General features: G+C 34.8%; 3 protein-coding genes across 4 annotated transcripts; 2 read left to right on the top strand and 1 right to left on the bottom strand.

Annotated features, from left to right (window-relative positions):
• The first annotated feature begins 1,689 nt into the window (after positions 1-1,689).
• Positions 1,690-5,894, top strand: LOC114314946 (putative disease resistance protein RGA3). 2 transcript variants are annotated; one of them, XM_028261480.2, is made up of 3 exons: positions 1,690-5,299; positions 5,423-5,504; positions 5,640-5,894. In XM_028261480.2, the coding sequence occupies exon 1, from the start codon at positions 1,870-1,872 to the stop codon at positions 4,747-4,749; it is 2,880 nt and encodes a 959-aa protein (XP_028117281.2). In that variant the 5' UTR covers positions 1,690-1,869; the 3' UTR covers positions 4,750-5,299; positions 5,423-5,504; positions 5,640-5,894. The 2 variants fall into 2 exon arrangements, with proteins under 2 accessions (XP_028117281.2, XP_082730996.1); XM_082874870.1 differs by having other exon boundaries at positions 1,690-5,504.
• Positions 5,895-17,700: 11,806 nt separating this feature from the next.
• LOC114290670 (protein FAR1-RELATED SEQUENCE 5-like) lies at positions 17,701-18,291 on the bottom strand. The gene has a single exon (XM_028234615.2). The coding sequence runs from the start codon at positions 18,289-18,291 to the stop codon at positions 17,701-17,703; it is 591 nt and encodes a 196-aa protein (XP_028090416.2).
• A 3,608-nt stretch (positions 18,292-21,899) lies between these two features.
• LOC145793631 (cyclic dof factor 3-like) lies at positions 21,900-23,544 on the top strand. Its single transcript, XM_082876496.1, has 3 exons — positions 21,900-22,001; positions 22,821-23,097; positions 23,193-23,544. Exons 1-3 carry the CDS (start codon positions 21,900-21,902, stop codon positions 23,540-23,542), a joined length of 729 nt encoding a protein of 242 aa, XP_082732622.1. The 3' UTR covers positions 23,543-23,544.
• The last annotated feature ends 2,204 nt before the right edge of the window (positions 23,545-25,748 follow it).

Below are 25,748 nucleotides of genomic sequence, written 5' to 3' on the forward strand. Positions count from 1 at the left end.
AATACATTCATCTTCTTTTACTCAAACCCTATTTCTAAAACGCCACCATTATTCTTTATCACCAACGCCACTTCTCTCATCTATTGGGCCAGTCCACGGACCAAAAAATTAAGCCCAGGTCCAAGTCTAAGTCTAGGGGTATTCGGGCCTTGGGTGGGCCGGCCAAATGGGCTCGGGCCTGGCCTCGGACTTAGGCAGTCCTGACCTTTTTTTTTTTTTTTGAAAATTTTTTCTACTAAAATTTTATTATTTTTTATTAAAAAATATACTGGCCTCGAGCAGACCAGGCTTCCGGCTAGGCCTTAAATAGGCCTTAAGCGGGCCGATAGGCGGGGCCAAGCAGGCTGGGCCCACGGGGCAGGCCGGGCTTCAAAACCATGGCCCAAGCCCTAACATAGGGGCTCGGGCCTGGGCCCAAGCGGGTCTAAACGGGTCGGGCCCATTTCGGGCCGCGGGCGGGCTTCGGGCCACTTTTTTTACCCTTATCTATTTAGTACAGTTTTAGAATACGTTTTCAAAAATAAATAATAAAAAAAACCTTATTATTTCAATATGGTTTCATCTTTTTAGGGGCAAAAAAAATTAAAAATATTTTTTTGGTATTTATTTTTGTTAAATTAGTTTATATTTTTCTCATAAAAATTTCAAAAAATTGATTCAAAAATTGAAACCAAACAAAGCCTTAGGGTTTTAAAATTGAAAATGAGGGTATTGGAATATAGAGATTTGTACTGAGAATTTATATTTTTATAATGTATGTATTGAGAAAGTATTCATTAAGTGTGTGTATTGAGGGGAATTATTGTGTGGAAATAGAATTACCCCTAACTACCGGATCATTTATATCAATTTTCATTTCTTTTCCTCTAATAACCCTCACAAAAAAATTAAAAAAACAAAAATTACAAAATTAATCAGTGTGTTTGATTTCAGTTTTCTGAATTTAGTTTTTTGAAAATTAAGTTTTTTGTTTATCATACTTTTTTTTTTACTATTTTAGATGCACCTTACTTAGATGTATCTAGAAAGTAAAATATTTGTGAAAAAATATTTTAAAAAATTAATAAATAAACAAAAAATATGAAAAAATATATTAAATTTTGTTTTTTTTTTTTTTTTGTAATTTTGGTATTTAGTGAATTTTTTAAATAGTTTTTTCACAAAAATTATGTTTTTTAAGTGTATTTATGTTAGGTGTGTCTAAAAATTTAAAAAAATTACTTAAAATATTAAAAAATCAGTAAAAATAAAAATAAATATGAAAAATAAGAAAATAAATTTTTTTAAAAACTACAACCAAATAAATTGAATAATATTATATGAATTTATATTTATATATTAAATTTAAAAGCCTTCCAACAACATTTCACTTTAACCCCGTCAAGTGATAGGCCGGCCCTGAAGAAATATTTTTATTTATATATATTTAATTTGATGAAAAAATGGCTCTTTTTTAATTTGATGAATATTTGACTTAAGTTTTTTAACATTTTTTTTTAATCAAAATTAAAAATTGACAGATTGGAAATGCTCTATTGAAAAATTGGAGTTGGAAAAAATAATAATTTAAACTGAAATTTTCGTTACTTTTTTTTTTTTTAAATTTTTTTTTGTCAATTGAAATTTCGGACAGTTAACCAGTGATCTGCCTCACCCCGGTAAATTACCACCCCAAACAGCCCTGTCCCGTTTATTTTTCCCAATAATAAAAGACTTGTGAATAGAATATAGAGAAATGGTAGCTTGAAGCTTCCCAACACCATCCAGCTTCACAACACAAAAATCTGTTTTGTATTCTCTAGTAATTGTTTCCAATCCAATCCAATCCAAGTTTTCTTTCGGAATCGTAAGGAAAAAGAAAGTTCAAAGATGTCTGTCTCTGTTCTCATCTCTGCTGCTCAGGTGATCCTGAATCCTTTGATTCCACAAGCAACTGAACAGATCAAACTGGCCTGGGGTTTCAAGGATGACCTTCGAAGGCTTAAAGATAGGTTGGAATTGACACAAGCTCTGTTACATGATGCTGAGAACCACCGGCGAGTAAATCTAGAAGTCCTGCAACTTTGGCTGAAGAAACTCAACTCTGTTGCATGCAGTGCTGATGACGTGATGGATGAACTTGCCTTTGAAGTCCTTCGACGAAAGATGGAGGTACAAAACCGATTCAAGATGGCTAATAAGGTCAAGAACAACAAGGTACGCAAGTTCTTCTTCTTCTGCCTTTCAAATCCTCTGCCATTTCGTTTCAAGATGGCTAATAAGGTCAAGAATATCAATTTGTTGTTAGATGATCTTTGTAAAGGAGCAAATGACATCGGTCTTAGACTAGCTGATCAGATCTTAAATGCTGCTAGTACTAGTGTTGAACCTAGAGAAGTCAATTTCAGGCTGACTCACCCCTTTGTAGATGATAAACAAGTTGTGGGAAGGGATGGTGATGTGTCAACAGTGATAGACATGTTACTTAGCTCTGACAACACTCTAGATGATTTACCTGTCATTGCCATTGTAGGAATGGGTGGGATGGGCAAGACAACCCTTGCTCAGCTAGTTTACAACAATGAGAAGGTGGTGAAGCATTTTGGTGATCAAAGGATGTGGATTTGTGTATCTGATGATTTCATAGTTGAAAGGTTATTGAATCAGATGGTACAATCTCTTACACGAGATAAGTCTGAGATAGAAAATATTGAAGGAATAGTGAGAAAGCTTGGAGAAAAACTAAATGGAAAAAAATATTTGCTTGTACTCGACGATGTTTGGAATGAAAATTCAGACAAATGGGAGTGCATGAGAAATTCTTTGCTAGGGATAGGTGGATCTAAGGGAAGCAAAATTATAGCTACAACCAGGAGTATGCACGTGGTATCTACCATGAGGACATCTCCATCTCTCACTCATCATTTGAACCAACTATCAGAACATGAAAGTTGGACCATGTTTCGGAAAAGAGCATTTGCAAATGGAGGACCAACAGAGACCCCAAATTTGGTGGCTATTGGCAGAAAAATGGTGGAAAAGTGTAAGGGTGTACCATTGGCAATAAAGTCACTAGGAGGTTTAATGTACTCTAAGCAATACAATTACGAATGGGTGTCGATTGAAAACAGTGAAATATGGAGGTCAACTGAAATCAAAGAAGGAATTCAACCGATATTAAGGTTAAGTTTTGATCACTTACCATCACCGTATTTGAAACATTGTTTTGCGTATTGTTCTATTTTTCCAAAAGATTTCGACATTCAAAAGGATAAGTTGATTCAGCTTTGGATGGCTCAAGGATATCTCCAGCCTTCTTCGGCAAGCAATTTGGAAATGGAAGATGTTGGTAACGATTATTTTAATATTTTGTTGCACAATTCTTTATTTCAATATATTGAATTGGATGAGTACAATAATATTACCAGTTGCAAAATGCACGATCTTGTGCATGATTTGGCACTAGATGTCTCAGAGGGTAACTGTTTGGCTTTGACTTCGATTGCTAGTGAGGCGAATTACCATCCCGAGGTTCAACATCTGTCATTTGATTTAATGCGAAATGTAAGTTTTGAAATTCCAAAAGAAAATGTTGGGAAATTGAGGACACTACTTTTAAAAGAAGGTCTCCCTAAAAACATTTATGAAGTCAAATGTATACGTGCCCTGAAGTTGGAAGGGTACGGAGTGGAAGAGTTGCCAGATTCCATATGTAAGTTCATACATTTGAGATATCTTGATATCTCAAGGTCACATATTGAAACACTACCAAATTTTATCACCAAGCTCTACAATTTACAAACACTGAGACTTTCACATTTAACCCAGTTGAAAAAGCTTTCAAAAAAGTTCTATAAGTTGGTTAGCTTGAGACATTTTTGTATTGATTACAAAACATGGGACAGGGAATTCATGCCAATGATGATAGGGAAGTTGACTTCTTTGCAGACATTACCATTCTTTGTTGTGGGTGAGGATAAGGGCCATAAGATTGAAGAGCTGGGTAGCTTAAGCAAACTAAGAGGTAAATTAATGATTTACAATCTCAAACAGGTGAAAGGCAAGAAAGAAGCAGAAAAGGCAAATATATCAGGAAAGCTAAACATTCATGAATTGAGATTTCGTTGGGATATGTGGGAGGGTCGTTCAACAGCAGAAGACACTGCTAGCATTAACCACAAAGACGTGCTGGAAGGACTTAAACCTCATGGGAGCCTTAAGGTTTTAAAACTTGAGAAATTTGAAGGACAAAATTTTGCATCATGGATGATGAGTGGTAGGGATGCACAGTTGCTTCAAAATTTGGTTAAGATAGAATTATCCGAGTGCACGAGATGTGAACAAGTCCCACCTCTCGGACACCTTCCGCATCTTGAGGTCATTAGAATGTATAGATTAAGTAATCTGAAATGTATTGGTCCTGAATTCTATGGTTGTCACAGTGTTGTTAATCATGATCAATGTAATGATGGCATCATCACTGGTAGCTATAGTGGGGCAGTAACAACAGCAACAGCAAAAGCTATGGCCGTTGTATTTCCAGCACTAAGAGAACTCTATCTAGATGATATGGAAAACCTAGAAGAATGGTGTGGGCTTTGGGTATCATCATCGTCGTCGGACACCATAATGTTCTTTCCTCTGCTTGAGTTTGTACGCATTAGGGATTGCCCTGAGTTGACTACAATTCCAGGTCACTTGTTATCCTTACAGGAATTGATTTGCGGTGATCACCCAGAAACGCATCGCCCTACACAGCGCCCTTACTAGAGAATAGCATCTAGGGGTTTGAAGATGGGTGTTTTACTGGTAGATTTCCTGGAAAAAAGCAGCAAAACCCTAAGAAAGATGACAGTAATTTCTTTGAAAGAGCTATGTTATTTACCAAAGGGGCTGTTTCAACAAACCCTTGTAACATTAGAGATAGAATATTGTCCGAATTTAATAATTGCTGATCCAGATGAATTATGCAGCCTCCCATCCCTTCAGAGCTTGACGATTATACAATGTCCAAGATTGGCGGGTTGTTGGGAGGAGAGGCTATTTTGCCTGACTAGCCTTCAAACATTGAAGATAGGTTTCTTCTCAGAAGAGCTCGAATATTTCCCCTGGCCTTCCACCACCGTAAGTGCTGCATCTGCATCTGCTTCCAAATATCACCCAAACCCCAAACACTACCCCTTCATCTCCTTGGTGTCTCTGACTCTACTTGGCTGGAAAAGGCTCAAGTATCTGCCTGATCAACTTCAGCACCTCACTACCTTGAGAGACTTGTCAATTTCACAGTTTCATGGACTCGAAGCTCTGCCGGAGTGGCTGGGTAACATTTCATCTCTTCATTCATTAGAACTTCACAGATGCGATGCAAATCTTCCCACCCAGGAAGCAATGCAACGCCTCACCAATTTACAATCTTTGAAAATATATAATTGTCCCCTTCTAGAGGAAAGATGCGCAAGGGGAAGTGGCCAAGAATGGCACAAGATTGCCCATATTCCATCCATCCACATCAGGCCCTATTAAAGGTAACTTATATATTTCTCCAATTGTTATCCATATTCATGATTTCTTCTCCTCTCTTCTCACCCCCATCCCATCCCCCACCTTCCCAATGGTGTTTGATTGTTTCCATTTATCTCACAACCCCTTTTGGGTTTCAGATCACGAGATGAATGATGAATCTTCCCCTACAAATGATGAATATTCTTCTTCAAGATGAACCATTAGATAGTCTACTGCCAATTATGTAATTTCCTTGTTAACTTCTCTCTCTCTCTCTCTCTCTCTAAAATTCATCAGTTTTATTAATCTAGCTTTTTGATATGTATTATACATTTTATTTGGTCTCTAGTGTACGCTTAGCCAAATCATGAGTATGTAATGGTTTATAACACAATAACAACTCATTCAGCACATGTTTTTGCTTTTGCTTTTGCTTTCAGTTTTTTGAAAACTATTTTATAGACAAGGCTCCAAAATGTAACACAAGCAGTGTATTCAATGGTTTCCAAAACAAGTGCAACCACACCAAGGAACATTTAAACAAAAGCTCATTACCACTTTAAATTCTCTTGGGAAAAACAATAATATGTTTCCTGTTCTCTACAAAACAAAAAAACATGCAACCAAATGACCACTAAGTCTCTTGCAACTTAGAAGTTGAGTTAAAGATCCAAACTTAGAAGTTGAGTTAAACCGGACTGTCCTTGAAAATATATATATATATATATGATAACATAATTTCAAGTTATTTTTGGTGCTTACCTCTTGTGCTGCTTAGGTGGCTCCTTCTCAGACTTCTTTTGAATGGAATCTGCGTGGATGGCAGCATGAACTTTCTTGTACAGCTCCTCAATGCCATCAGGCTCAATTCCTCTCTTGATATACTCAACAAAATGAGACTGATACTTCTCTGGTTCATCTGCCATCAAAATCTAAGTAACAACCAATAAAATCAAGTTCATGGCTGAAAAATAAGTGTTACAAGAGGCATAAATTCACATCTTAACCCTTACCTTCATATACGCAACGACATGCCCACCATAAATATACTTGCGGTGAACCTCAGCATCCAGGTGCTTAGATTCCTTCAAGAAACCAGAAAATCTCTTATCACTGTGAGGGATATCCAACCCGCCATCCAATGCTACCTGCAATGAAAGTATAGCACAGACATGAAATTTCATACAGGGACAAATAATTATAGCAAAGCAGGGAACATATTGACAGCGATGCAATAGCATGAATATTGCCAAAAGATCAAAGACAACTAGGCATGACAAATTAAAAAAAAAGAGACCAGACAAAGTTGTGAAGTTCAACATCCCTTAATTCATTCATGACTTGAAACATACATGCAGTTGAGGAACCCTGAGTCCTGGGACATCTCATAAAATCATTTTTTTTTGAGAAAAGCCAAAAACTTGCATGACTGCTTTGCTGTGATGCTAGATTCACATCCCTAACTAAATAGGAATAGTTAAAAAACTGGCAGATGGCTACTATTGTGAACAGCATTTTATGGTGCCATGAACCATTTTAGTTCCATTAGTAGAATGGATGCTCCCATTATACCACAGTATAACTTGCTGGTTGGAAAAGGATGTTCAAATTGACAAGAAAAACGCCTTCTTTGAACTGTTGGATTATATTAACAATTTAGGAATAAATAACAAACACAAAATTGACAAGGAGTGCTCTGAATATTATCTGGAACCAAATTTCATTTTGATAAAATTAAGATTAATAATTCTCATAAGCAAACATAACTTCAGAGATATAGCAACAGACTAAAACACAAACTGATCAATTAGAACATTTCATCAACAATAAAACACTGTGCATTTATGGTAAGAAAAGCTCATCCAACTATAAATATTTTAGCTTTCAGCCTAACAGCATTGATAAGAGAGAGGCTCTTGTATATGGCTAGGAAGTCTAACACTTGAAGCCATAACTGACCCAGAGAAACAAATAAAATATGGCCCAATAAAATAGGAAAACACATGTCAAAACAAGGTGTGTTATGAAATGATATCTCCCACTTGCATAACAGACTCCGTGTCAAAAAAAATGATACTACAGTTATACAGTATTCATATCACATATCACAAACAAACAAAATTGGTAAAATATCACAAAAAATATATATATACCAATCATCAAATTATCTGCATGTCAATAAGAACATATGGAGCACCTCATTCTAGTAATAAGTTCAAATAGTATGGTTGTTTATTGTATGATGTGTGCATGGAAATACCTTCAGAGCACCAAAGACATGGTTCCCAGTGGTAGTTCTAATAAGGCCAACATCAAGGAGAGCATGGAATGGCCTCCTACTCTCTGCTGGCTCAACTGAGAAATCCTCTCCAGTTGCCTAACAATATAGAAGTCCATATGTACATTAAATCTAACAATGCAAAAGAGGAAAAGGATACTATAAATGCTAAACATGAATCAGGCATACCTCCACATTGCCCTCATACTCATCATCCATCTCGAGCATTTTCAAGACACGGGGGGCCAAGAGCAATCCGGTACAGTAAGCTGCCGACATCAGTTACAGAAATCAAAACCGCAGATAGAAGCAAGCAGCCATCAACCGAAAGACATGGGGAAAGATAAAGAGGAAACGAAAGGAGGGCAAAGAGTAGTTACGATACCTGCAGCATAATTTGTGAGACCTACTTCGAGCCCATAGCAAGGCAGCTCATGGGCATATGCTGAAGCGAGGACCATATCCCCAGCAAATGCTAGCAGATATTATTTGTGCAAATCTGTTTGATCTGTTTACTTGCCTGACAAAATGCAGGCTGATAACCTAATGTTCATAACTGGCATCTCATTCAATTTACAAGAAATCAGGAGAAAAGAAAAATCAAAAGAAAAGAAAATTCCATTACAATGTGGAGGAGAGGTTTAAACTTTGTTGGAAGGTATTAAGTTATTTTAATTTTCCCCTATAATTCAGTCTGTTTCAGAATCTAATTGTTATTACCAAATTATTCAGATTTTCCCATTTCAATTGGGATCCAACAATACATATGAAATTTCATAATTGATGTTAATTTTGAAATCTGTGGAGCTTACTATTGGGTTGTTAGTTTAAAGTTCCTGGTCTAGGGTACTTCATGCAAGAAGCATCAAAGTTTGTAGACATTTATAAATTAGTTTGTGTCTTACACTTCAGGGAGCCATAGCCCTTTTTAACATCTTATATCTTATTGTAAAAGCCATGAATTATTGATTATGTTGTTCTATTTGCTTTTGTTGTATTCTTTGTTTTTCTTTTCCTTCACTTTTTTTAATATAAGGAAACTAAATTAGTCCAAATTATATTTCTTTTGTATGTCCAGTAACAACTTGATTTTTAAAATTTCCATTCTACAAATTCTAATCAGTTTGACTAACCATTTTAGAAGGATAAAATATGCAAGACAAACTCTAAAAGGCAGATATGGTATTGCAGATTGCATTTTCTTTTCATTTGATCTGGTAGAGGAGCTTGCAAGAAAACTGTCCTAGGTGGGGAATCCATGCACAACCTTGCTGACTATACATAATCTTTGAATTTGGACAAGACGGTAAGTATATATTGTTGTGAATATATATGCTCTGACAATTTTCTTTTTCGATGTATCAAAGCTAACTGCAATTTTTCTGATCAAATTCATGTTCCAGGCTTTAGCCTTCTACATGTTTCCATGATTGGAGACATCAAATTCTATTATTCATGATAGTATGGTAGAAAGTAGGGTAAACTATATTGACCTCACCTTATATTTTTTTTAATTATAAAAACCTGTCTTGAGGTTTTGAAAATGACACTGATCTCCTATCTGGTTGATTCACATGACATATACCCCCCTCCATACTATTTTTGTTAGTGAGATTCACAGTTAAATGTTGAGGTCATCCATTCATATTTTTGAAAATACCATTTTTACCCTTTGAAGTCATATAAATATTTTAGAGTTTCAGGTTTATAGCAATTGCAGAGGCCTTAGGAAGTTTTTAAAATGAAACTACCTTCCCTCTATTTTGAAAAATTAAAGATTTTTCCTATCAGAATTTTGTTAGCTTAGTGGCTAGATGATCATGTGCATGTGCTGGTCTCACTAAAGATAATTGCAAAACACTAATTTCTCAACCCACCAACCCATGTAATGTAGATTTGTCGCATGAGGTTAAATTAATTACCAATCTTGTGAGGCATAGTGACATTACGATAAGCATAAAAGAATAACTTAGGATTTATCATTTCATTTATATCTTCTTTTTTTTATTTATAATTTTGTCCCTACATAAAATTGTCATCAATAAGAACTCATCCTAAACTTTCAAAACTCTAATTTCTCAACCCACCAACCCTTTCTCCACCTCCACCGCCACCTCCATTCACTACTTGCCACCATACCACCTCTTTCCACCCCCCATTGATCTAAGCAAGATAAATATAAATAGAGCTAATTACATGGACCTTCTTAAGGTATTTGATAATTACATATATTTTCCTTGTGATTTTTGAAATGACAAAGAAGTTACAATTATCATCTGTGTATGGTGGTGTTGGTAAAAATTTAGTTCAAGCCCAATCGACAATGATTGATTGACAGGCCTAAACAGATTTTAATAAACACAAATAAAAATCAGGCTTTGTGGTTGGGTTCTATGTCTTAAACAAATTAAGGACTTCCCTGGAGATAATTAAATGAAGAAGAAATGGAACAGAACAAAATATATATATATTTATTCGATTAAATTGTCACTTGCTATTAGTTACACGAACTTAAACAAGAATAAAGAAACGAGAAATACAGCAATCGACAGAAAGAAGAGAAGTGGGGGGTTGGAAAAAGCTATCACTAATCTACTCCTAACAATGCTAAGTTAAACTACTCCTAGATAAACTCTCTGCGTTTGTGGTAGATGATTGATTGATGTCCTCTTTGTATCTCTCTTGGCCTATTTATAGGCTTAGTCACATGAGAGAAAGAGATAACCTAAGCTCGCGATTTCCTTAACAAGCCCATGATTTCCTCAGCATCATCTATATTCCATGTTTGATAGGAACCATTTGGCAGATTTGGTGCTTGATTTGATCTTGGCTCCTTGATCTCAGCAACTAACTTTTAAATTGCTGCAATGGCTAACTTTCTGGCCCTCCATTTAACATGTCATCATGCCATGTCCTTAACATATCTGTCATACCACGTTAGTATGTCTATCTAAAGAAATAATAATAATAAAAACAAATATGGTGAAGGCTATAACTTGGAATTAATTACATCTGTCATGCCACCTTGTTGAATGGCATGATAGCAGGGAAGAAGGCTTTAGAAATTCATGACAAATGATGACATGTTAACTCAGATAATTTTTGTCGATGACAAATGATGACAGAGCATCATGTTAACTACTATGTATTAATTTCAGTCGATGAATTCACTAGTTTATAATTTGAATCGACAAATGATAATCAAACTTGGCCATAATTTATAGGTCACAATCGATAGAAAAATAAAATGTGGTGTAAACAGGTGGGATCTCGGGTTTTGCTTTGATTGAGTTGGTCAATCATAATTGATCACCGAATATTTCTCCTCCACCCACACCCGCACCAGCATCAGCTAGAATCATTGGAACACACCAAAGTTATGCGAATTGAAAGGGCTGTGAAAGATTATTCCATTTGTTTGGAAAACCTTTTATTGCGTATCTAAAGCAAAATAGAGTTCTCACCGCCAACCTCAAACAAAGTTCTGATTCTTGAATTAAATCAAATCTAGGCAATTACTTACATTTGCTTTCTTTCATGCAAAGAGTTTAAAAGATCAAATATTAAAGTTGATGATGTCCTCTTGTTCAAGCTTGATAGAACTCATCAGTTTCCTCCATCAATATTGTTAAAATGATTATAATTTTATACCATATTTAGTTTATCATGTTACCGTGTAAATTGTGAGACCTATTAAACCAATGTGATTGTACTAAGTAAAAACCACACATGTCAACTATATACGGTATAAAAAAAAAATGATTATTACAGCAGTATTGTTCCTCTATGTATATGTAAAGGAGAAAATACTTCTAGTTTGAACTTGGGAAAGCAAATCTGGATGCAAAGCGTGTAATTTCAATGGAAATCTCTTCAATAAAACAAGGGTTGTGTACCATGTTACATGTTATACATATTTTTTTGATAAATATTATATAATTTTCTGATAGAGTTACAATAAAATCTGATTCATAAATGTTATACATATTTTCAATCGAAAAGCATGTAATTTCAATGGAAATCTCTTCGATAACTCAAGGGTTGTGTACCATATGTACCATGTTACATGTTATACAAATTTTTTTGATAAATGTTATGTAATTTTCTGAAAGAGGTACAATAAAATCTGATTCATAAATGAAGAAAGTATAACATTATCACAAATTTTTGTGGTTACGACGTGATTCAAAAATATTTTATTAAAAAAAATGTGTAATTTTACCACACAAAAAGGTGTAATATTATATCTTTATTCTTTTAACTGTGATTATTAAAATATGAAATATGAGTGTTTGGATAGTAAAAGGTCAAATAAACGTTAATTCTAATAAATGATAAACAATTCATTTGACTAGCGAATGCCTAATAATACGAGTAAAAATAATGTTACATTTATATTTCAAAAGAGTATAGTATAAAAATTGCTAAAATTGTGATACTAACTACAATTTTTTCGTTATTCAATAGAAATTAGTATAATTTATCCAATATTTTAACTCCGTACAAATATGAAAATAGAGGGAAAAACTCCAAAAGATACAAGGATAGGAAATTAAACCCTCAACTTCCTATTAAAGTGTAAGGGCTCTTGGGCAACTTAGATTTTGGTTGATTATGTGCCTAAATTATCTTAATACCAACGTCATGCAACTGAATACAATAGATTTAAATTTAATCGGGTTTCAGTGGTTCGAGACCAACATGTTATTAATGGTTTTGAGTAATTAAGATTGGTCAACTAACTTAAAGTATGACTCGAGATCTCACTTGGTCAGGACTCCCTTCTTGCAAAGGGAAAATGTGATATTTCGGGTTCTACTTTAATCGAGTTGGCCAACCATAATGGTGATCTTGGATCAACCGAATATTTTCTTTTCCCACCCTCCAACCCCATCAGCTAGAAGAATCATCGGCACAGGGCAAAGGTAAACAAATTGAAAGAGATGTGCATGTGAAGATAAAGTAAAATAGAGTCCTCAACCCCCACGAAAAGTTTTGATTCTTGGATTGCAGTCCAATGCTGCATCAAATCAAGTCATAACTTACATTGCAAAGAGTTAAAAAATAAAATATATTATAAAAGTTGATGATGATTTTTGTTCAAGCTTGATAAAAGTTTTTTTTTTTATTCTTTCGAACAACTTCCAAGCTACGGGTCTGAATTACATTCTGTCAGTTCAATTCTCTTTCAAAAAATAATTTTTTTTTGAATCAATATTATGTTACAGATTCCATGATTCTCATGCCATGCCATGCCAATTTCTTTATATCATTATTTCTTTATGTCATCGCAAGTTATATGGCATGAGGCAATTTCCCAAATTCCCATTCCATTGTTATTTAATCAGAATTTCATCCCTTACATTCTCAAGAAACAAAATTAGCCTCAACCAACAACCCACAAAAATTTAATCTTGCAAGATCAAACCATCATATATTATATAGCCTACAATGAGATCCAGAAGCTTATGCAAACGATCTAGCATCTATCAGACAAATTTACCAAAACATGCACTATTAGCTTGTATAAAAACAGTGGATAACATTTAAGTGGTATAGCTCAGAATCATGAGTGGTAAAGTACGTCAAGTTGTAAATAAATCCTCTGTTTAAGAATAAATGAATCAACCAAATACGTCAAGTTTATAACTCATTATTCTTCCATGGAATTGTATCCAAATAAACCAAAGCACACACTTTGTTAAATCTTATTCCACCGCTCAGAAGCTAGAAAACTTCAGAGCATGTATATAGAATGCGCAAGAATTGATACACAAACAAACAATAAATGCTAAACTCATTCTTGGGTCTTGATCTAATAAAGTGAATATAACAAAACCAGGTTTCAGTTACCTCCAGAGCATACACTCACAAGGTCATACACTACAAAACAGCCATAAGAGAGCACAAGATCTCTCAAGGATAATTTCCCATAACTTTCCTAACCATCTAAACTTGAAATATGATCAGTAAAACGTACTAGCTTGTCCACTGATTAAACATGTTGAAGATCAAGGAAAACTAGAAAAAACAACTGACAGTAAACAACATGAAAAAAGGCATTACCTCCACAAAGGCTATTAAAAAATGAGTAGATCCCACCAGGTTTCAACAATGAAGGAAGATGTTGGTGGAACTGTCTCATATCTTCATAATACTCCCCATAAGTGTCAAAGAATACACTTGGAAAAAATAGAATCAATGATTACAAGGGGACAGTTATGCATGCTATATGCCATATAAGATAGTCAAATTAATTAGCTATTATTTTCTATTAAAAAAATAAAAAGGAAAAAGAAAAGCTTAATCTCAAACTAGCAAATTATATATAGACATAAACAAGATGCTATCTAGCCAACCAAATAGTCATTAATAAGCTTTCCCAGGTCAATCAAGTTGAGTTGAGTAATTGAACAAGATGTCATTCTTTCAACAACTAGCCCAAACACGGGCAACCACTATTACTGATCAAGCTTCTACAAGTATTTGCACATGTAAGCAGGGGAGATTGTAGACAATACAACATGCACTTAATCCATCAATGATAGAAATAAGCTACAACTGCACATTTCCTTGGTCATTTCACATCCTTCTTTATAGTGGTCTTAGATACATCAAAAATATTAAGTAAAAGTAGAAAATAATATCTAATTTAATGAGGTTTGCATGTCTATGGGTTGGTATATTAATTGGGATGGAAAGGGGAATGAGTAGTAACCACTAGTGAGAAAAGAAAGTAGACTCCAGAAGTTCATAACAAAGTACCACCAAAGTCCAATTCTGCTGCAATGGAAATTTAGTATACTCCTAGCCACTTCTTGTGCACTATATGCAAGAGTGGTAGAAGTTTCCTTCTTGATTCAATTTTCTTCAGTACCAGATGTAGTCCCATCTATATTAAGTGATTGTGCATAAAGAAATTTTCCTTTTTTGGTTTAAAAGAAATAGTTAAAGACTCAACTAAACTATCACTTTACGACCTTAGTGGATGAGAGAACCCACACAAGTGCTAATAACAATCTGAGCTAGGAATACTTATTGAAAATAAAAATAAAAAGAAACTGAGCTAGGAGCCATTTTTCCAATAACATGTTGGACAAAAATTAACTACTAGAAAGTAATTATCTTCTCAAGTCACCACAAGTGCAACAGATCTCAAAGATTATATTAATATAATTACCACTCCCTTGTAAACTGAGTTTTAAAAAGTGAGTATTCATAATCTATTCATTTGTGTCCTATAAAGTCTCTTTTGTTCTTTCGAAACACGTGTGAATGGAAGTGTGAAAAACAAGCATCCTAAGTTAAAACTCATATAGTTACTTTGGTTTGAGCTATGTTTTTACCGTTGAATTCTCTATAATTATGACCATGTGAAATTTCACATTATGTGGTCAATTGTCACAAGAACAATTCAAACTCAAAACATTCATAAACTTTATTAACCAATCATCAAATTTTCAATGTAAGTAGAAGAAAGTCATTGGTTCTTATTATCATGGCTATTAAGTCAAAAATATTAAAAAATATTAAGTCAAATATTTCAATGGAAGAAACAGACTCAAGTCAAAAATATTAAAAAATAGGCAATTTTTTTGAGTTTATAATTAAATTCGAAAAATATTTAGGAAAATTTTTCCAAACACAATCCACTTTTTAAGAAACACCTAAAAGTTAATTGTGTTAGTTTTAAATGTGTCTAACACATGTCTGGACATGGGAATATCCAACATTTGTCATGATTCATTAGTCCGCTCAACACCTTTGATTTTTACCCATAATGAGGATTCTGCATCTTCCATGATCTGGGTGAAGGAAAGTAGTCTTCAAGGCAAATGCAAAAGCCCTTTGCCAACTTATTTGTAGATTTTGGGTGCATATGGATTTGGATCATTAGAGCCAAGTTACTGTACTCTCACTTATTATAAGCAGTTGTAATTTTTACTCTCGACTGCTTGGAAACGAAGATTATTCCATGCTTGGGATCTCTTGTGTGAGCAGATAGCCAAATAGGTACTTTATCTTTAGCAGTTTTTGACTGCTAATTGCTTGATTGTAGCAAGGGGAGGCAAGGATAGATAATGATATAGTTCAAATACTTCGTTGTATTCATTATTGCATTTCAATTCATAATATGCAAGCTAATTTGACTGCATCAACAGGCTCAAGTCCTAAATTTTCTTAGATGCTTTTAGTTTTAAGGAAGTAGATTTGCATAGTTGGTTTAATACCACACTATTGTTTGAATGACAACTTGGGTTCATGTTACTAATTTTTTTGTTGGGTGATGAAGTCGTTTATATTTTGGCAATGCACATCTCCATCATCTCTTATTATCCCTATACATCGATACCATACCATTCCAATATCAGCACAGTTATGTGTCACCTAATAGCAATGTCCACCATTTCTTACCAAGCAAACAAACAATTAAAAAAATCTACAAAAGAAAAAGAGAGATAGTTCGGTATTATTAACAGTGATTGTTTGTAAAGTAATGGCATGAGCAAGTCCCTATTTTATTAGCAATCAAACAAATTTGGAATTTATTCACCTTTATTTTCAAATTAATCTCCAAACTACGAAATTTATTAAGAATGCGTAAGATTAAAACAACTAAGACATTAACAAAATGTAACTACTAGGCACTAATGTCTCATTGTAAAAACAATGTTTCGATCACTATAAGCCTCATCATGAAAGTCAACTACACCGGATCATTTGGATAATTTGGCAGTTCATCGATATCATTCGTGTGGGGATCCAACTCTGTGTTCATGAATGGTTCACTGTCTGAGTTGCTACCCTCTCTCTGGCTACTTGAAGCCAATTTTTTACACGTCCGCTTTGTGTGTCCGACGCTCCTACAGTAGCAAATAATGCATAAACGATTTTAATAATCATGTGCATGTAACAGGATATAAAACGGTCATACAATGAAAGTACCATACCTACAATACCCACACTGCCTAGGTTTTGGAGGTTTATCCATAGAAGATGTCCCTCCGGGGTTCCCTTTGGTCTTCACTACATTAGGATCACCAACGCCATATAGTTTGGGTGCAATATTTCTATCACTAGTCTCGGCGTTACCTTCTTTTCTCATTGCCCAACGTTTTTTCATCTGCGATGTCAGCTAGAAAGCTATTTCCCTTGCCTCTTCAAAATCTTTGTCCGTGTGTGAGGCATAATATGACATTTCACTAAAACAGGAGTTGAGTATACCAAACCGAGCTGTATGTGTTAGGGTGCTACAAATTTGGGTAAGACTTGGTTGTTGACACTTTGACCTACCACGTCTTGTCCATCTCTGCAAGACACAACTCGGTGGAATACACATTAATTGTTCAGATTTCATAACAGCAATCATGTGGCAACAAGAGATGCCAAACGACTCAAACTTCAAGCAACAACATTTCGTTATAATATCAGCTGGAAAATACTCAACTGTCCATGTGCATGTTGGTGCCTTGTACTCACCAAAACGATAGGTGCGATGATCCTCCAGCTGAACTCTTTCCATCACAAACAATTTACCCTCTTTCCTGATTTCATGTCGAAATAATGAGAAAATAGAGTTCAGCTACATGTTTCTCCAAACTTCTCAATGGCATAGTCAAAACTGGGAAACTATTCTCTGTTTTAGATTTTGTTTCTGCCTCATTAACACGCATTCTAGCAAGAGCCCTATCATATTGCGCTACAAATTCGTACAGCCTAACCTTTTGGTCTAGGAATATATTGAAATATGCATTCATACCCTCGACACATTGAGTGCTCCTCGTTCCAGTAAACATGTTACCACGGAGATATGCCTCAGCCCAATTATCATGCTTCAGATGAATATCCAACACCTAGTTATTGTTCTCCAACTTGTACTGTTTCACTATAGCAGCCCAGGCATTGTCAAACTCAACAATTTTACATTTCTTTAACATCAACTATGCAAAATCAGTTGTAAATTCTGGTATGTGAACATTTGTTGAGGCATTTTTCTCCAGATTCCAAGAACATAAACGATGTCTGCAGTTTGGAATAACTCTTTTGATTGCCTGACACATTGCCCTATCACCATTTGTTACAATAGAGATGGGTCTTTTACCATCCATGGCCTCCATTAACATTTCCAACACCCACGTGTATGTCTCCATTGTCTCATCAGGCAACAAAGCACATCCGAATATAGTTGTCATAAAATGGTTACTCACGCCAGCTAGAATTACAAATGGCTTCTTATATGCATTTGTACGATAAGTTGTATCAAATACCAATACATCACCAAATGCAGTATAATCCATTCGAGACCTACAATCTGCCCAGAAAATCTTGTCCAACCGGTTGTCCTTATCGACGTTGTATTTGAAAAAAAATAATGGATCTGCATCTAATTTAGCTGATAAGTATCCTAACACACCCTCTGCATCCCCTTCTGTGAGTTGTACTTTGCGCTCAGCTTGGAATTGATTGTGCAAATCTTTGTGAATGAAGCCCACCTTCTCATAACCCCCTAACTGGTGGACCATAAAATCCATGATCTGACTCGTTTTCATACCCACATTGCGCATGGCCTTTGCTTGAGCTTGGTTTGCACTTGTTACAAACCTATGCGACCAAAGAAAAGGGACGCAATGTGGTGCTGCCAAGGGATGGTTGTGTTCCCCTACAAAGTGGGTCACAACATATTTCCTAACTGTCTTGTCATAACGCACACGAAATGTGGCACTACAAAAAAGTCTAGTTTCGGCCCTAGGAGTTCTTACCTGTTCCACACGTTGCAAGTATTTCTTTCTCTTACACCTTCCCTTGAATAAAAACCCATTTCCTACTCTCTACAAATTTGTTGTCTCCACTAATTCTTTTTCTACTTCTTCGTACGCTAAAACCGATGACCTTAGCGTATGCATTGTAGAAAGTATAAGCATCATCCTCTGAATTGAATTTCATTTGCAACACATCTTCCTTAGTAAGCATTCGTAAACTATCATAGGTTTGGGAAGCTAACCCTTCTTTCACATCAACTACATCATCCTTGCCATCCGGAGCAAATTGATCATCAATTTCAGTATTGACATCTTTATGCCTACTACTTTCAGGTTCATCCATCGTATATACACTCGTAAGTACCCTATTAGCAATTACAACGAAACAAATCAACTAAAAAACACACCTGCCATTGCGCTGCTACAAATTAAATCTTTGGAACAAATAAATTAGCACACCTGCCAGTGCCTTGCAATCAATTAAAAAATAAATAAATTCGAACATGTCTGTAAGCACCCTACTATCAACTAAAATCAAACAAAAAACAAAAAAAGCACACCCGCCGATATTGTGCTATCAATTATTAATTCTTTAAAGAAAATGAACAAATAAGCACACCAGCCAGTGCTCTGCTATGAATTATACGCCAATAATAAAAAAGCATACCTGTAAGTACCCTACTATCAATTAAAATAAAATAAATTAATTAAAAAGCACACCTACTAGTGCCCTGTTATAAATTAAAATCAAATAAATAAATAAAATAGCACACCCGCCAGTGCCCTGCTATTCATTAAAATCAAATAAATAAATAAGCACACCAGCCAGTGCCCTGCTATCAATTCAAAGCAAATAAATTAAAAAACACAAAAGCAATTACCCTACTATAAATTAAAATGAAACAAATAAACAAAATAGCACACCCGCCAGTGCCCTGCTATTCATTAAAATCAAACAAGTAAATAAGCACACCCGCCAGTGCCCTGCTATAAATTCAAATAAAATAAATTTAAAAACACAGAAGAAAGTACCCTACTATCAATTAAAATGAAACAAACAAATAAAGTAGCACACCCACCAGTGCCCTGCTATTCATTAAAATCAAACAAGTAAATAAGCACACCTGCCAATGCCCTGCTATAAATTCAAATAAAATAAATTCAAAAACACAGAAGCAAGTACCCTACTATCAATTAAAATGAAACAAATAAATGAAGTAGCACACCCACTAGTGCCCTATCAAACAAATAAATAAGCACACCAGCCAATGCCCTGTTACCAATTCAAAGCAAAAAAATTCAAAAACACAGAAGCAAGTACCCTAATATTAATTAAAATGAAACAAATAAATAAAATAGCACACTCGCCAGTGCCCTGCTATTCATTAAAAGCAAATAAATAAATAAGCACACCCGCCAGTGCCCTGCTATCAATTTAAATCAAATAAATTAAAAAACACAGAACCAAGTACCCTAATATCAATTAAAATGAAACCAATAAATAAAATAGCACACCCGCCAGTGTTCTGCTATTAATTAAAAGCAAATAAATTAAAAAGCAGACCTGCTAATGCAACCGCTACAGACGAAGGGATGAAGAAGGTATAGGTTTACTTCTACGTAAAGATGGAGAAATTAAGGACCTATGACAAACAAAAACAGAACATCGAAATAGAGTTAGTAAAGAAGACAATACTTAAGGAAAGTAATGATTATGGTGAGAAAAGAAAGAATCTATGTACGAAAAATATTATTTTGCACATCTTTTCACATTAACAAACTGCATAAGCAATAACAGAGATGAAAGTCTACTACCTTTGTTCAAAGTATGAATAACCATTACATAAATAAACACTTACACAAATGTACCACAACCAACCGTTTGACCACTTCAAACAAAAATTAAATAAAAATATCTACAAAAAAGGATTATTTGATTGGATGAACTATTGGATTATTTGGTAGATCATTTTTTGATTAATTTCCTAGTATTTCCTATGTCACAGGTGAAGCTGAGTAGCTTCTAAATCGATGGACTATTGGATTGTTTTTTTGAAAACTTCGTATCCGGCCTATTGAACTATTGGACTACAGGATTTGGATTATTGTTATTTGATTTTCTAATCTTGATAGAACCTGAATGTTGTGTTTGCATCATGTATATGCGTAGAGATTTGAAAAGGAAGTGGGAAAATGTGGGTGAAATGTCAATGAACTATAAATACATTCGGCACACATTTTCCATTTCCTTTTCCAAATCCATAGCTAAATCCATGATCCAAACATAACATTAAGGACATATGATGGTTTCAGTGTCATAGAAAGCAAAGTACATTCACATAATTTTCTTCTCCTTGTGTGCTAGTTTATTATTTTCCTAAACAATTTAAAATAAAATAAAATAAAATAAATGTGGGAGTGTATTTTCCAAATGTTTTGAGCAAGCTTCAGTCCATATGTCATAGTTACATGAAGTTATATATCATAAAGTGAGTAATTACAAATGATAGCAACTATGGATTTGGTTATAATTCTTGATTAATTATAAACAACAGCAGCTAGGACTCACTTTACTAATTTAATATAAGGATTTTTTTGGTTAAGTGGGGAAAGAAATAATTTTTCAAAAACACACTCGTTCGTGTGGTTGGTAGACAGCATTAAGGTGTGAACAAGAAACTCACATGTGTTTTGGTCTTTATGGTCTTCAAGTTCATATTCACTGTTTGGGGGTGAATATTTATTTTCATGACTTTCACCATCTAATATTGACAAACAAGAAAGGATAAGCCTTGCAGATCTTGGAGATTTTGCATGATAGAAGATAAGTTGGAAGTCTTTGTCAAAGAACAAGGTAAACAGATATAACAAAAATTGAATGGGAATTTGAATTTGAATATACAATCTTCACCACCATAGCAATTACAAGCTTGCTTTTCTACCCAAGATGAACTATAAAAGCCGACACTAGTAGTTTAGCGGTATAGGGTTACACCCTGAGATGAACTGTAAACCTAGACATCTTAGTTTGACTCTCATTAGTGTCTCTCGGGCTTAACCCATACTTGTGGTTTACCAATGATTGCAGGTATCAAAAGTTCACTCCATAAGGGTGGGTCAAATGTGGCCTTGCCTTTCAATTGCGTTGTCTAAATCTTAGTGCTGAAAAAATGGACCATCATATCAGAAACCACCCTATGAATAAATGGAATTTAACTCAAAATGCACTTCAAATACCTTAAAAATGGTTAAATAAGCTGCATGGAATATAACACGGAACTAGATTTTTTTTTAAACTTTATATAATTTGAATCATACTCAATAAATTTAATCCGTATATTTTAAATTTTAATTTTTTTTCCTTTTTGAATATAACATTTATGGGATCCAATGTGGTTGATGAGGGAGGATATTTCTTGAACAAGAATGATTTTGGGATGCATATAGGATCCATACATGGTTTCACCAAAAAGAGCTACCAGGTGCACAAACCCTTTGGTGGTTTTGCACTCAATACCACCAAAGATAATGGCATAGCTGGAGAGCCATATGAAAAAGCAATATTTATCACAGCTAAGAGTGAAACCCACATGCATTTGAGCTTATTTGGGTAATAAAAACAGTAAAACGATATTGTGATTCTCTATAATCTTTACACTTGGTCGGTCTGTATTAGTAGTTTAGTACACATGCCAATGTCATGCCACTCAATTAAAGAATAAATATCGTTAGGCAGTATTTGAATTTTGAATTTTAATAAAAATTTGTAGAAGATATTAAAAAGAGAACAAAAAGTATTAAAAATTTAGTGATTTAGTATCTCGTGTCACGTGAGTCAAGTAAACCAAAAATAACAATGCTATGATTTCAAGAAAAAAAATAATAAAAAAACTCTCCTAAACTTCACATCAATAGTCAAGATTCATTTAGAATGTGGCCCTACAACAGCAACTTTCAATATACACTATTGATTTGAAATTCATGACAATTTTCTGGTGCTATAGACTTTTTGAACCAAAAATACCCTATTTGCATTTTCGATTTGAAAAAAAAAAAAATGGAGATAGAAAGGAAAAAAGAACGAAAAATTAACAAATATTTAATAAATTTTGGTAGCCCATGCCATGTGAATCAATTAAACAAAAATACCTTTAGATTGTATTTGAATCTTGAATTTGTGGACAAAAAGGAAAAACAAGGGAAAAATGACAAAAATTTAATAGTTTAGTACACCATGTCATGCGAGTCAATTAAACATCACCATCTCTGAAGCTCTACATGCAATTGCAAATGGATTTCAGAACCCTACGCTCAAAAGCAATGGCATGGTTCTCTCTTTTGGCCCAGAAGCACCACTTTGTGAATCCATGGCTTCTGTCTTAAATCTTGCTGAGAAACAAAAGGCTCCTAATGGAATTCCCATTGGGTTTTATAAAGTTGAACAAAATGGCGATGATTGTTCTAGCGGATCATCTGTCACAACTTCAAATTCGACAGAGGAAGAAGTGAGAAACGGGATTCAAGAGCCAATGATGGGGAATTTAAATGGCTTCACTTCCCAAATCCTTTGCCTCCCTGGCATTCCACGGCCTTATTGGAATTCAGCTGCTCCTATATCGGCTGTTTGCTTGTCTGGATTTCCAATGCCATTTTATGCCCCCCCTATTGGATAGTTCCATGGTTGCCTTCGCCATCTCCTACAACAAACCAAAACGTGCCAAGCTCTACTCCAAACCAAAATTCACCGACTCTAGGGAAACATTCGAGAGATGGGGACTTGATTAAGAAAAATTCAGAGACATCCATTTTGATTCCAAAAACTATAAGGATTGATGACCCTGATGAAGCTGCAAGGAGTTCTATATGGGCAACACTTGGGATTAAGAATGATTCCTCAATGATGAGCAGAGGAGGCCTTTTCAAGGCCTTCCAACCAAAGGGTGGCGAAAAGAATCACACACCAAAAACCAATTTAGCGTTGTGGGCTAACCCTGCAGCCTTGTCTAGGTCACTCAGTTTCTAAGAACGATCTTAAAGTAGATGGTGTTACCATTACATCTAATATTTGTTCTCCAAAGTGGCATTTTGGAGAGAAATATTGGGTTTTTGAGATCATATTGATTCACAGCCTTGTTGAAGCATATGCAACACTTTGAACTGATCAGAGTGGAAAGATGAAGAAAAGGTTCCTCAATGATGGTTTTTTTCTTGTAAAATTTAGAACAGGTGCCTTCGTTTTTAGGGGCAATTGCAAAAAAGTGGAAACTAACTCAAAATCATGTTACTTTTAAAGAGGTATAAGTGAGAGTTGTGTCTCATGTCACAACTTTCACTTGCAGCGGACACAGACCCTGCACCTTTATGAAAGTTGCAGTTATTTTGAATTGTTTTCACTGATTTGTAATTCCGCTTGTTTTTATTTTGTATTTTTATTTCGTGAGTGTGAGCAGATGTACATATCTATATATGTAAATACTGACATTAGGAGAGAGAGTGGAAGTAGTTTAGATGCACGAAAATCCCAGAAGTCAAATGTTGTAACTGTTAAACTCAATCCAGACAGTGGCTTGAATAATGGCAATGCAGTTCTTCTATCTTCAGAGATTTTCATTACATTTCTTGGTTGATCAGAAACTAGTATTTCTTAAGATTTTCTACATAGACTTCATCAAGAATCTAAGATTTGAGCAAGTGCGAAAGCTGAGGCACAAATGGTAATTCTATCTTTCAAAATGACACAATAAATTATGTAACAAAAGGGATCAAAATGTATGGGTAAAAGTACACCTTTAAGAATTTTAAGTGCCAAAATTATGATGCAAATGGTGATAATGAATATTAACAAAAAAAGAGAAGGGTTTGAAGATTTTATTTATTTATTTTTAATTATATATTTTGTGATGGAAATAATAAATATCAACAAAAGAAAAGAAGGGCTTGAAGATTTTATTTATTTATTTTTAATATATATTTTGGGATGATGCCAAGGCAATATGCAACAGTTTTCAAACAGACCTGAAATAAAACAAGAAGAGGGTAGGGTCTAGTTTGGACATGTGAAGATATAGTGGCAAATCCAACAAGGTTGAATTTCTTTGAGGGACCCTTTACAGATAAGAAAGTCACAACAGGCCATACAACTTTCCCTTTCATACTAAAAAACTTTAACTACAAAGTGAAAAGTTGACACAAATTTCCTCCCATCTTTTTTTCTTTCTCTTAACAATGCATAAAAATAAAAACATATGATAGAGAAATAATAAAATGGCATGTCGTAATTTTGAGTTTTGTAGGCATACTGTTTTTTAAAAATTTATCTACATAATATTTTTACAAATTTCCTCCCAAAACCATTCTACAAACATAAATAGATTTCAATAAACAAATAAAAAATTATAGTCTCATATCAGTTACATGAGTACAAAATTCAATTACCCACACATCAGATTTCACACACTCAAGCCAAATTTCAAGTGTATATATATATATATATATATATGAAATCAAAACAACTACCACAGCAAACAAACATCAAAAACCTAAACCGATTCAAATCATATTTTCCTAATTTTATAAACCAACCTAGTGAGTTCACAATGGTGAAAGGGGCAGTTTCGAAGAAGGGGATTTCAGTCTAGGGTTTCATAGAATGGAGATGGAGAAAGGGAGAGAAACAAGTTGTAGCGAGAGAGAGAGAGAGACAGACCTTGAGGCGAAGTCGAGGGCACGTTATGTTCGCGGGATAGTCTTCGAGGGCGAAGAATAGGGCTGAGCAAGGAATCTGTAAAATCCGTAATCCGATCCGGTCCAGTCCAATCCGATAGGTTTGGATTGGTTTTTTGAATCCGTGGTTCGGTTCCGGATTGAGAATTTCAAAATCCGTAGGCCACGGATCGGTTCCGGATTGAAATCCACGGTTCCGGATTGGAACCGATCTGGACCATCTAGAAATAATCTATATTTTTATACTATATACCTTCCCACACCATATAATTTCTTATATGATATAAATACTAAAATGTAAACCTAATCCAGGTCCAGCAGCTTCACCTCACTCGTTCACGCCTCTCACTCTTCTGAGGTCTCTATATCGATGGTGTCTCTCTCTCTTCTCTTTCCCATCTCAGACTGAGTTCTCTCTCTCACACTCTCATCCATCTCAGATCAGATCGGTGTGCTGCTGATCGTCTCTCTCTGTCGGTGAGCTCTCTCTCTCTCTCTCTCTCGGT

The sequence above is a fragment of the Camellia sinensis genome, chromosome 6, assembly GCF_055761805.1.
Source record: "Camellia sinensis isolate YWXY chromosome 6, ASM5576180v1, whole genome shotgun sequence".
In the NCBI taxonomy this organism is placed as follows: domain Eukaryota; kingdom Viridiplantae; phylum Streptophyta; class Magnoliopsida; order Ericales; family Theaceae; genus Camellia; species Camellia sinensis.

What these genes read in the sequence shown, in the direction of transcription:
- LOC114314946 (XM_082874870.1), top strand. Translation starts at nt 1,870, where the DNA reads ATGTCTGTCTCTGTTCTCATCTCTGCTGCTCAGGTGATCCTGAATCCT.
- LOC114290670 (XM_028234615.2), bottom strand. Translation starts at nt 18,291, where the DNA reads ATGGATTTTATGGTCCACCAGTTAGGGGGTTATGAGAAGGTGGGCTTC.
- LOC145793631 (XM_082876496.1), top strand. Translation starts at nt 21,900, where the DNA reads ATGGGATCCAATGTGGTTGATGAGGGAGGATATTTCTTGAACAAGAAT. An exon ending in TCACCAAAAAGAGCTACCAG is followed by an intron (nt 22,002 to 22,820) that starts GTGCACAAACCC and finishes AATGGATTTCAG; the next exon opens with AACCCTACGCTCAAAAGCAA. An exon ending in CCAAATCCTTTGCCTCCCTG is followed by an intron (nt 23,098 to 23,192) that starts GCATTCCACGGC and finishes CCTATTGGATAG; the next exon opens with TTCCATGGTTGCCTTCGCCA.